This window comes from Sorex fumeus, unplaced genomic scaffold, assembly GCF_029834395.1.
Source record: "Sorex fumeus unplaced genomic scaffold, SorFum_2.1 ptg000043l, whole genome shotgun sequence".
NCBI lineage: Eukaryota > Metazoa > Chordata > Mammalia > Eulipotyphla > Soricidae > Sorex > Sorex fumeus.
In genome coordinates, this window is record NW_026606100.1 from 39955799 (window position 1) to 39968155 (window position 12357).

The 12357-nt window shown below is 44.0% G+C and overlaps 1 protein-coding gene across 1 annotated transcript in view; it reads left to right on the forward strand.

Annotated features, from left to right (window-relative positions):
- Positions 1-12357, forward strand: part of RBM20 (RNA binding motif protein 20) — a 216637-nt gene that overhangs the window by 173558 nt on the left and 30722 nt on the right. The window contains exon 6 of the mRNA XM_056120919.1: positions 9162-9305. Coding sequence (XP_055976894.1) covers positions 9162-9305 — 144 coding nt within the window. The remainder of the gene's footprint in view (positions 1-9161; positions 9306-12357) is intronic.

A 12357-nucleotide genomic window follows, 5' to 3' on the forward strand; every position in this document is an offset into this window, starting at 1 on the left:
TTGACTTCCTGAGGGCAAGGAGAAGTAAGTCTGTGAAGATGTGGCAAAATTTCTCCTTTTCTACACTTCAGCTCTGTTACCGCTCCGGTTCCTGAGGAGTCCCCTTGGAAAAGAGAACTCCTGCATGGGCTTTGTGATATCTTTTCTTGTTCAAATCTTAATTACTGGGGCCAGAGAGATAATACAGGGGTTAAATTACATACCATGCATGTGGCCAACCCTGGTTTGATGCCCAGGACTACAAGCCCCCCATCCCCTGAGCATTGCTAGGGTACAGCCCTGGAGTGACCTGGGGTCACCTGGGCAGTCCTTGGCTCCATGGGGCCCTGGAAGAACCACTGCATCTTCAGGTCCTCACACTGAGCCACAAGCACAGCTGGCCTAGAATTGCTGGAAATGCGCCCTCCTGCCCCCATTTTAATTACTTATTCTAATGTAGTCTAATACTACTCAGACAGTAGTTTATAAGCAATTTGGAATACTACCCTGTAGAGAAAATTTAAGGTAAATGTCTTTTGCTAGTTCTAGTTAGTATAAATGTGTATGTTTGATTACCAAATTAATTACGGTCACCGTCCTCCCGTTGTTCATCGATTTGCTCGAGCGGGCCCAGTAACGTCTCCATCATGAGACTTGTTGTTACTGTGTTTGGCATATCGAATACGTCATGGGTAGCTTGCCAGGCTCTGCCATGCGGGCAAGACACTCTCAGTAGCTTGCCGGGCTCTCTGAGAGGGGCGGAGGAATCGAACTCAGGTCGGCCATGTTGGCTGCATGCAAGGCAAATGCCCTACCACTGTGATGTGAATTACCAAATTACCAAAAGTAAGTTTTTTTTCAAGCATCAGAAAATTTCATGTATCTGCTGTCAAATTTGTTTTTTTATTCATTTGACATAAATTCTTGATACATAGTTTAATTGATAGTTTGACATTTTTTTTTTAATGCAAAAGCCAGCTCGTGTAGAAAGAAAGTGCAGTGTGTGTAAGGTGCTTTTCTGGCACGTGGCTGACCCAGATTCAATCCCTGGAACTCCACATGATCCTCAGAGTCTGCTGAGAGTGATTCCTGAGCACTGCCAGGTGTGGCCCAAAAACTGAAACCAAAACAAAACCCAGTTCGGGTAGTAACACCATTTGTTTGGACACATTTACCATGATTTATAACATAACGGGTAGGGCGCTTGCCTTGCACGCAGCCAATCTGAGCCGACCCAGGTTCGATTCCTCTGCCCCTCTCAGAGAGCCTGGCAAGCTACCGAGAGTATCTTGCCCACCCGGCAAAGCCTGGCAAGCTACCCATGATGAATTCAATATGCCAAAAACAGTAACAACAAGTATTGTTACTGGTGCCCGCTCAAGCAAATCGATGAACAATGGGAGGACAGTGCTACAGTGCTACCATAATTTATCATGTTGGAGATTGATCAGGTTTTCAGTGAGAGCAGAGTTGCAATCGCAGATCTCTATTTAATTGACTATGAATTAATCACTTAACTGCTCCCAAGCTTTGATGTCCCTAAACCCAGTGATGGGTGCAGACTTGCTGACTTCTCAGTTTTGTGACTCTTAAGTTTATATGGTGAAGTTTTTGGCCAAGTGAGTCACCTGACACCAGAAGGCTAGTCTGGCACCAACAGAAGTGCTTTTACTCTAAGTCAGAGCTAATGTGCTGGGTAAAATATTTGAAGGTGTTATTAAAGACATCTGTGTCTGTTCTTCAAGTTATACCAAGATCCATTGCTTAGAAACTCACGCCCACTTGCGATCCACATAATATGTTCAAAATCAACAGCATGAAAGAAACATTTGCCCAATATCTGTCCACAAAACCAGCAGAGGCCTGCAGACGCTCTCTGCCAGATGCTTTTTAGCTCATGCCCAAAGCAGGCCAGGCTGAAGCAATGGTTCATTATAGAGTTGACATGCTACAGTGCTAGGAAAAGTTTATTTTATTCTTTTTGTCTTTGGGCCATAATGACATAGCAGTGCGCAAGGGCTCCTCCCAGCTCCCTCCTCCCAGAAACCCAGGCCATCTGTGTGGAAGCATGCACTCCATCCCTCCGAACTACTTAGAGAAACTCTCACTATCAGGCCTCTTTACCTCATTCAGATGTTCATGGCTCATCTGTGAGTTACGTGATTGGGGCAGATTCTTTTGTTATTGTTGTTTTTTGTTTTGTTTTGTTTTGTTTTGTTTTTTGGAGGTCACACCTGGCAGTGCTCAGGGGTTACTCCTGGCTCTGTGCTTAGGGATCACTCCTAGCAGTGTTTGGGAGACCATACAGGATGCCCAGGATCAAACCCAGGTCAGCTGTATGCAAGGCAAGTGCCCTCCCTACTGTACTGTTTCTCGAGCCCCTGGGCAGGTTCTTTGAAGTCATCTTGAAGACGGTTCCCGCCTCCCTCCAAGGTTGTCCGAAGGGCTCAGAAACTTCCTGTATCTTGCTCGTTCTACCCATTCACGAAACATTTCAGGGCGAGTAGAGACTGAATGTGAACTAGAGGCAGAAGCAGATCATTGTAAATGAGTGATTTGAGCATGTGGAAGTGCCCAGCCCTGAGTGCAATGGGTCTTTGCAGGTCAGTGCTGGCCTGAAACTCCTCCTGGCAGGAAAGAATAATTGTCCCTTTAAGTTGGTAATTAGGGCTTCGGTTACAACCTGACAGCTTAACTCCTAGAGCTTTGACCTTGCACTGGGCCGTCTCAAATGCACCTGTGCAGGGTCGGAGCTCAGTGGACAGCTTTGGGTGAGATTTTTACGGGGCCCATCAACACCTCACACCAAAAGTTCAGGTTGGCAGGATCTTATGATTCCCTCTCAACTTGTCTACATCTGGGCCCCAGGGAACATCTTTCAAATTTTACTTAAGGTCATTTTGAATTTAACTTTTTATTTTTTTAAATTCAGACTTCCAAAACAGTAGCAAGAAAAGCTTAAGGAACTGCCATATACTGGGGCCAGAGAGATAGTATAGTGGGTAAGGCGCTTGGCTTTCACACGGTCACACCAGACTCAATCCCTGGCACAACATATGGTCTCCTGAGCGACATCAGGAGTGAACCCTGAGCACAGTCAGGAGTAATTCCTGAGCACTGACAGGTGTGCCTACCCCCACACCCCCTCCCCAAAGGAGCTGCCATAGACTTTTTCCTTGGTCCACTGTTCCACTTACATTTTGACCTATGTATTTTATATTCTCTCTGTGCATGTCTCCATAATCTTTTGTAAAAAGTGGGGTTTTATTTTGGGGAGACTTCCAAAACTTGCTCGCAAGTCTTCCCAGTGGTTCAGTACAAAGGCCAGAGGTTGCCTCTTGGGTCCTGCAGTGCCAAGGGATTACCTGAGGCCACTTGGGTGGTTCTCAGGGAGCCCGTATGGTATGGGGCTCTGAACCAAGTCAGCTGCATCCAAGGCATGGGCTGTAACGCCTGTACTGACCCTCTGGCCCCTCCCTGGCTCCTGCCTCTCACCCTGTCATCTCCTGGGTATATTTCTTCTGGACCCGTTGGAGACACTCTGCCTCTTCACCTCTAATGACATCAGCACAACCTTCCTCAGACCTCTGCAGATTTCTCTTTTACAGAATCACAGTAAGATTTTTCTGGTCCAGGACCAACACAGCGTACCCTTTAGGTGTTGCAGGAAAGGAAGACACACTTATTTTTTTTATAGGCGCCTCTGGGATACCAGGTTCAGCACCAGGGCACTTTCCACACTCTGCAGCATTTTTGTCTTCTAAGCTTGCGGTTTTCAACCTTTTTATGCCCAGTGTCTGGCATTGAAACTACCACGTGCAATGCAATCCAGGTTTTATTTCTCCCATTTTATAGACAAGCTAACTCAGTTTAAGAGAAATTCAGTGACTTACTCACATTTTGGTCTCTGGGGAACTGAGGGCCCGGTTCGGGTGGGTCTGACTCCGACCTCCCTTACCCCAGAGACCCTCCAGCATGCATGACGCAGGTTTGTCCTTTGAGAGGCACCGGGTCCGATGAATGTGCTGCGTTCACCCCAAGCCTTCCCAGCTCTGTGGAAGCAGAGCCCCTCATGGAAAGGGCAGCCCCTGTCAGTCAGGGGCTCTACTGGAGCCTAACCGTCTGCCCTGCCCGATGCAGACAGGCACTGGATCTGCTTCTGACTGAATGGCCAGTCACAGAGAGAGTGCAGGATGACACAATATCTCTCAGGATACGGAGTGGGGAAAACCTGGGCTCTCTCTTCTGCCTGGCAGGGCTTCTAGGAAGATTAGTTGTAGAGTCATGTAGATATGGATAGCTAGAAAGGACTACGGAGGTAGAGACTCAGGCCTGGAGGTAAGGCACTCACTCGGCATACAGCATGCAGCCACATTGACACTGGTTCAAATCCCCGCCATCACATATGGTGCCCTGAGCACTGCCTGGGTCACCCTTGCTTCTAGAGCCAGAAAAAGCCCCTGAGCACTGTCCAATATGGCCCAAACCACTCCTTCCTTCCCATACCCATCAAAAGGTATAGATTCACCCTCACTCCAGTCACTGGGAAATGAAAGCCCAGAAAACAAAATTCCTTTGTTCCTCCCATGCACCTGATTTAGGGACTGAACTGACACTCAAATCCAGGCTCAGGTTTGTTCCACTATACCTGGAGCCCCCAGAATTTTTATAGACCCACCCCCATCTTAGTTTTTACTGTTACCTCAAACAGCCATGGATTGTCTTGAAGCCCATGTTTGGAAAAGTCCTGGATCCAGAGTTCTTATATAATAGTGACTAGCTAACTAACTGCCCACTTTCATTCATCAAAATGCAGAGACACCAGTCAACACTTCTCGCCCTAGAGTCTAATCAGGCACCTGTTGATAAAGAAATTCAGAGGACAAGCTCAACTTAGGGTTTTTGAAATGCCAAAAAAAAAGAAGAGGGAGGAAGAGGAGGAGGAGGAGGAGGAAGAGGAGGAGGAAGAGGAGGAAGAAGAAGAAGAAGAAGAAGAAGAAGAAGAAGAAGAAGAAGAAGAAGAAGAAGAAGAAGAAAAAGAAGAAGAAGAAGAAGAAGAACAACAACAACAACAACAACCAACCCCAAATGATCCTCCCCTTGATATTCTGTTGCTCTTCACGACCCTTAAGGACTGGTTAAAGAGCAGGACTGTGAATCCAGGCAGGAAATCATACTGCTTTCTCAGAGGCACTGGGGTCGCTGTGTTCCCATGAACAGGTTTTTGTCTAGATGGACCATGAGGGCTGCATTCTGCCTCTCTCTCACCTTCTCACATGCCTCCTGCCTCCTTCGTGATTTAGGTCTCCATACAGCATCAGGCTAATAATTGCCATGTTTTAGAAATGCTCCAAGAATGGGATAGTGTGAAAGCAGATAAAACTACAGTGTAGAATCTACAGCTTCTATGACTCAAGTAGGATTTTGAACCTAATTGATTTCCGAAACAAAAAGACATCTTAGACCAGTGATAGAAACGACTGTAGACTAAACTATCCTACATCACAAATTTGCAAGGCATTCAACACATTTTTTATTAAAAAAATTTTAATAATGAGACATCATGAGGTACAGTTGCAGACTTATACATTTTCGTGCTTGGGTTTCAATTATACAATGATCAAATACCCACCCCTCCACCAGTGCCCATTTCCCACCAGCACGGATCCCAGTATCCCTCCCACCCTCCAACCCCCATCCCACCCTGCCTCTGTGGCAGGGCATTCCCCTCTGTTCTCTCTCTCCTTTTGGGTGTTGTGGTTTGCAGAAGAGGCATTGAATGGCAATCATGTTTGGTCTATAGTCTACTTTCAGCATGCTTCTCCCATCCTGGGAGGATCCTCCCAACACCTTTATTTGGTCAGCACACTTTTTTTTAAAAAGTTTCTAAGTGGAAATCACACAGAAGCCAAAATTCAGACACAACAGAAAAACCCTACTATCATGACATGGGAGTCAGTAAAGTCCTTATTTCTGATTATAATCTTAGGAGCAAAAACACATCCTTAGAATTGTTTTTAAAATGGAGTGAAAAATCCTTCCTTGAGATCCATGCATTTCAATGCCTTTCTGCACGGATACATCTGGTTGACGGGCAGCTATGAGGTTGTTTACCCACAGGAGATCTATTCTGCTCCCTCTAGCAGCAACTTTAGCTGTACTCACACTCCCGGTAAAAGTCTCTTGAGCTGCTGTTTTCATCTAGAGGAGACAAAGAGACCTTGGCCCTCTCCCCTGGTTTCTAGGCAACTGGGCCAGCCAGCAGTGGAGATGGGCCCAGATCTCCCTTCTCTGCTCTGTCCTGCAAATAACACAGATGTCTGCCCAGCCCGTCACAGCAGAGTCGCGTGGTGCAGGAACGTGCCTGCTAAGAGCAGGTGGGCAGAGAAGAGTGCCAGCCTCAGCCCTGCTGTTGTTAAGAGGAGCGGGTCACATGCCCTGCTTGAAAGCCCAGCTGGGTTTGGTTCTCTATGCAGATAGTCTCGCCCCTAATGAGAGGCAGAATCCTTCCTCTTCTTTTGCCCTGGAGAAGGGCAGATTTGAAGCCTTGCAGCTTAAGGGCAGCTTGAATTGCACTCAGAGAAGGAAGAGGATGCTCTGAAAACTGCAGGAACCTTCTGTTGAAGTTTTGTTCCCATTTGGGAAAGCTCTTGGGCCCCCTCAACACTGCATAGAGGGATCTGAGAGAGGAAACTGAATTTCTTCAATGCAGAGCTGAACCTTACCAGAGATTTACTGACTGTCTTTCACCCAGAAGCTTTCTCATAGAAGTTTTTAACCTAATTAATTTTAACAAAAAGGTATTTTAGGGGCTGGGGAGATGGTATAGCAGATAAGGAACTTGCCTTGTGTACCTGGGTTCAATTCCCGAGCCCCACCAGGAGTGATCCCTGACTTTTATTTATTTATTTATTTATTTATTGCTCTTTGGGTCACACCCAGCAATGCACAGGGGTTATTCCTGACTCATGCACTCAGGAATTACTCCTGGTGGTGCTCAGGGAACCATACGGGATGCTGGGAATCAAACCGGGGTTAGTTGCATACAAGGCAAATGCCCTACCTGCTGTGCTATCACTTCAGCACTGATCCCTGGCTTTCTAAGTAGAGCACAATTAAATGTGGTCCACTAAAAAAACAAACAAGTCTTAGACAAATAATAGAAAAGCCTATAGACATGAAATATTTTCAAAAGCACTCAACACATTAAAAAAGTATTTCTGACTGAAAATCAGACAGAAGCCGGAAGTCAGATATCACACAAAGAAAGCCATTAATACCATGAGTATTAGCCCACATTAGGACTGAGACCTCTGACCTTTCCATTCTAGTGCCTTTGCAGTCTTAGACCTATGCCGTATGTAACTAGATGTTAAAGTTCACTGTATCATAGAAGAAATTGGTTATGCAAATGGGACTGTAGCTTCAGAATGGGTTCCAGGTTTGGGGGGGGGGGGTTGTGTCCTTCTCTTTCCCTTTGATTGGCATTTGCCAATTCTGACCCTTCCAGCAACCCTGGGCTGATTGTTTGCACATACCGAGCAGTGCTTTGACTAGTGCTTTGACTAGGCTTTGACTAGGCCCCGGGTTTTGGTTTCCAAACTGTGCTCCCTCGAGATCCTTTTGAGACTTCCTGGTGGAGAGTGAGCAGAGTGTGGGGCCCTAAGGAGTCACTAGAGCAGCTCTATTATTTGTTCAGCCTATTGGTCTGGTGAATGAGCTTTGGTTTGAAACCAGGACTCCGAAGGCTAACAAAGGTTAGAAAGTCTAAAGCTACAGATTTTTGCTGGGAATGTCCCTGTGTATGTATTACACTCATGAAAATCTTTTATATACTCATTTTCCTTTGTTTAAATTAAAAAATAATAAATCAATATAAGAATATGGTATATAAGGAAAAAAGTCAGACATTTCTTCCATTACTTGCTTCCAGTTTGTGAATATAACCAATACTGAGGATTAAGATGTAATGTCCCATAACTTTCTCAGTGCTGATAGTCATTAAATTGTCTTCATTATTTAAAATATCATTCATGCAGAACAGTAGAAGATAGTAGAATTGATCCCTGTATAGCCATCATACCAGATATTATCATTGTTTCCAATCATTATAAAAATTTACAGCACTCTTCTCTTTCGCTTATATTTTCAGTTTTTAATTTTCTTTTACAAAAATGGCATTATATGACACTTGTTACTTGACTACCTGATTTCTACTTCATCTTTAAAATGATTTAACACATTGACTTCTCCCCTTAATGACTAGTTTTTCTTTGCAGAAACCAGCCGTTACTCAAACATTAGCCTATTCTTGGATATTCAGACTACTTTAAAAAATGTCTTGGGTTAGATATAAGTGACTGCAATAAATGTTATTGTACACAAGTTTTTATATGCCAATGAATTTATTTCTGTGCAATAACAAATTGCCCAACATTGTGATGGTGGGATCGTCGCCTATGTTTTTAAAGTTTCAACTATTGCTTAAGATATTCTCAAAAAGTTTTAGGTACACAGTGTCTCACCCATAACATATAGATATCCCCATTCCTACATCTTCAGTAGCCCTGGTTAGTACTGATTACTCATTTAAAATGGTGCAAGTAATCCATGGCTTGGAGGCCAGATGTCCATGCTGGGGGAAAAGGCAGCTCAGATAGAGAAGGAAACACCAAGTAAAAGGTGTTGGGAGGATCCGCCCAGGATGGGAGATGCATGCTGAATGTAGACTATAGACCAAAAACATGATTGCCACTCAATACCTCTATTGCAAACCACAACACCCAAAAGGAGAGAGAAAACAAAAGGGAATGCAGTGTCACAGAGGCAGGGTGGTATACTGGGATCATTGGTGGTGGAGAATGGACACTGGTGGAGAGATGAGTACTCGATCATTGTATAACTGACACCCAAGCACAAAAATTTGTAAGTCTACAACTGTACCTCATGGTGTTTCACTAATAAAATTTTTTTTAAAAAAGGAAAAAAAAGAATCGGGGGGGGGGGGAATAAAAATAAAATGGTGCAAATCTTTCTTTAAAGATATGACAGAAAATCAACACGTGTCTCTGGGTGGATTGTTTTCCACTGGTCATTTTAGATTATAGTTTTGTAGTCATTGTTTGGTGCAAGAGGGAAGAAGAGTCTTCTGAAGGCCCATCATTGCTCTTTGTTCTCATCAGTTTGCACAGCGGAAAACAGGTGCTGGCCGCGTGGTTCATATCTGCAATCTCCCTGAAGGAAGTTGCACTGAGAATGACGTCATCAACCTGGGACTGCCCTTTGGAAAGGTCACTAATTACATCCTTATGAAATCTACTAATCAGGTAGGTCTGCACCCCCTTCCCTTCTCTTCCCTCCCTCCCCTCCCCTTCCTTTCCCATTTCCCCTTCCCTTCCCTTCCCTTCCTGCTTCCCCTTCCCCTTGCCCTTTTCCCTTCCCATCTCTCCCCTCCCTTGTTCCTCCCTTCCCCTCTTCCCCTCTTTCTTTCCTCACTCTGTCCATTCCTTCTTTTCTCCTTTCCTCTTTGTTTTATAGATTGAGAAAGAGCTTTATTAGCAACACTCCTGCAGGTTGGAGGATGATGGACTCATGTCTTGTAGAACCATCTTCGGGCTGGCTCTTTCACAGGAGTAATGCCAATTACCCCCATAGGTGGAGGGGAACCGTATAATTCGTCTCTTTAGTTAAAAGGGTGATCTTAACATAAAGAAGTCATATGCAACTGGCCTCCTGCTGGTATAGCACAGGGGTTTTCTGGTGATGGAATGTTGTTCCCCCTTATTTCACTCTTGCTTTTTTGGTGAGGTACAGACCTTTGTGAATTGCATAGAGTTGAGGATATGCTTTGAATGAGGTTCTCAGGGACATAGTGAAGCAAACTGGCCTCCACAATAGGAACCCATAGACTCGAGTCTCACCATGTTCTCAAGCTGGACTAGGGCTCCAGTCTTACCTCTAAAGGAAACCTATCTTATCTGATGATTCATATCACATCATGTATGAAGGCTCAATGTCATAGCTATGGCCTAGATTTAGAGGCAGCCAAGAATATCCTGGGAAGAGATATTTTCACTGTACCTTTAGTTTCTTAGCAGGAGAGAAAGGGGGAATTGATGTCTGCCTGGTAAGTCTAGATTGCTGAAAGCATAATCCATGGGAGCTGATCAAGATGACAGTAGTAATAGGTCTGCTTTATTTCTAAAGACAAAGGGATAGTTTTAATAGGGAATGGCCAGAAATCATACCATTAAGTCCTCACTTAAAGAATGTCATGGATAAATTTTTAAAACTTACCGATGAACGGATTCAACATATATTTATGATAAAAGTTGTTAACAAAATGGGGGGTGGGGAAATGAACTTCAAGAGAACAATATGTGGGAAAAGGAGGTCCTTGAATAACATCACTCTGATCACCGTCAGGAAAAATGATCTCCTTATCAACAGTGAAAATAAATCAACATTGAAATGTTGTTTGCAGTTCTGCAACATTTTCTCTTCCATTTTTAATAGACTCATGACTATCAGAGAAATGAAACTGTGAAATTTATTTTAGTGCTGTCCCAGGTGCCCAGGGCAGGCCTGATGGTTCAGTGTTTGGTTCCAGCAGTGCTAGGGACCTCCAGAAACACCCCAGTCAAGTGGGGCTCCAGGGCTACACCTGGCGATGCTTCGGGGATCATGTGGTACTTCTGCATAGCACTGATGGGACAGGCACTCTAACCCTCTAAGCAACTCTCTGGCCTTTTGCTTCATTAAGGCACAAATTAGTTTGGAGACTCAGTGCCAGCCACTTCAGATCTTTGAATTTCCCCCATCAGCTGAGATCAGACTACTCACCTAGTGTCTTTGTACCTAAGTTTATTTTAGACAAGTGTCCGAAATTCAGCTTCAACTCCTGCGATGAGAACAAGTGAGTTAGTATAATTCCCATTTACCAGGTGACAGCTAGAGGTGCCAATATGTTCACCCCAAGAAAAAGGCACTTAGAAAGCTGTGGGACAGATTTTGGGATAAAATCCCAAATAATCTTGACTTCTCAGTAGCCCAGATTTTAGCCATAGGCTGTGGTAGTGTGGAGAATAGTGTATCTGAAATGCAAAAGGGAATGTGGGTGCAGGAAGCCAGTGTAGCTGACACTGTTCCAAGTAGTCATCCATAGCGGAGCCTCCCTTTACAGACTGCTAAGGGCTTCTCAGAGTCAAGGAACCAGAAGCAGAACAATGGTGAGTATAGCACAAACCAAACAGATATTGGGAGTAATAGCAATGAACCCACCATAGCCACTTCTGAGAAAAGTAGACAGTTCTGCAGAAGAGTCGGCTCAGAAACTCTGTAGATAATGGAATGGAAAAATCCATTTTTTCCCCAAGTGTTGTCCTTTAAGAAGTTGGAGGGGAATAGGTGAGACATAACCGTGCTAAATAATTGTGGCGAATACTGACTTTTCTTCTTAATCCACAAATATTTGGTCTTCCTTCAAGTCAAGGGAGCCCCTGAATTTTGGGAGGTTTGTTTTTCTTTGCAAGGAAAGCAAGAGTTTGTATAACCAGGACTTGTGACTATCAGTACTAAAGAACAGCTTTTGCAGGGAATAGCTCGAGGTCTCCTGTACCAACTTCCTGTTCCTTCCTCCTTCCCATCGCCTTAGATCTCAGAGAATTGTGGGTTTGTGGGCCTTCCTGTCCCAAGGGCTCCCGAGCTGATGGAGCCCAGAACGGATTTACATAGTTGAGAATCATGTTTGGTAGCCATGCAGACAGGAGAAGAGCCGTCTCATAATGAGCTCTTTTGGTGAGGTTAATAAATAGGTCTCTTTGAACAGATGTGATCAAAGACAGGTCTTCCCCAAACTGATTTCTTCTTCTTTTTATTGAGGTATAAAATGCATACTGAAGGGCACTAATCTTAAGTGTACAATGCCATTAATTATTTTACATGTATACACCCATGTAATTACCATCTAGGTCAAGATATTTAACATTTCCAGAAATAAATCTTTCCACAATTCTTCATCACTAGCCCCAGAGGGAGACTCAGGTTATTTTTTTCTTGACTTTGTAGAATTTTTTAGCATCGTATGATGCTAAAATCTCAGAGCTGGGACAAATGGAGATGCTACTGGCACCGCTCAAGTAATCGATGTGTAATGGGATGACAGTGACAGTGACAGTAGAATTTTACCAAGTTCCAAATATGACACATGCTTAATGATGTTAATTAAGGAAAAGCTTAATTTAAACAATATTGCATTTTTAGGGAAAAAATCAACAGATCACTTAAGCATCAAGATATTTAGACAGACATTTAGCATACTGACCAAGGAAAATAAATAAGAAATTCAGGCACTTTCTTCTTAGCCTTCTATAGTTTATT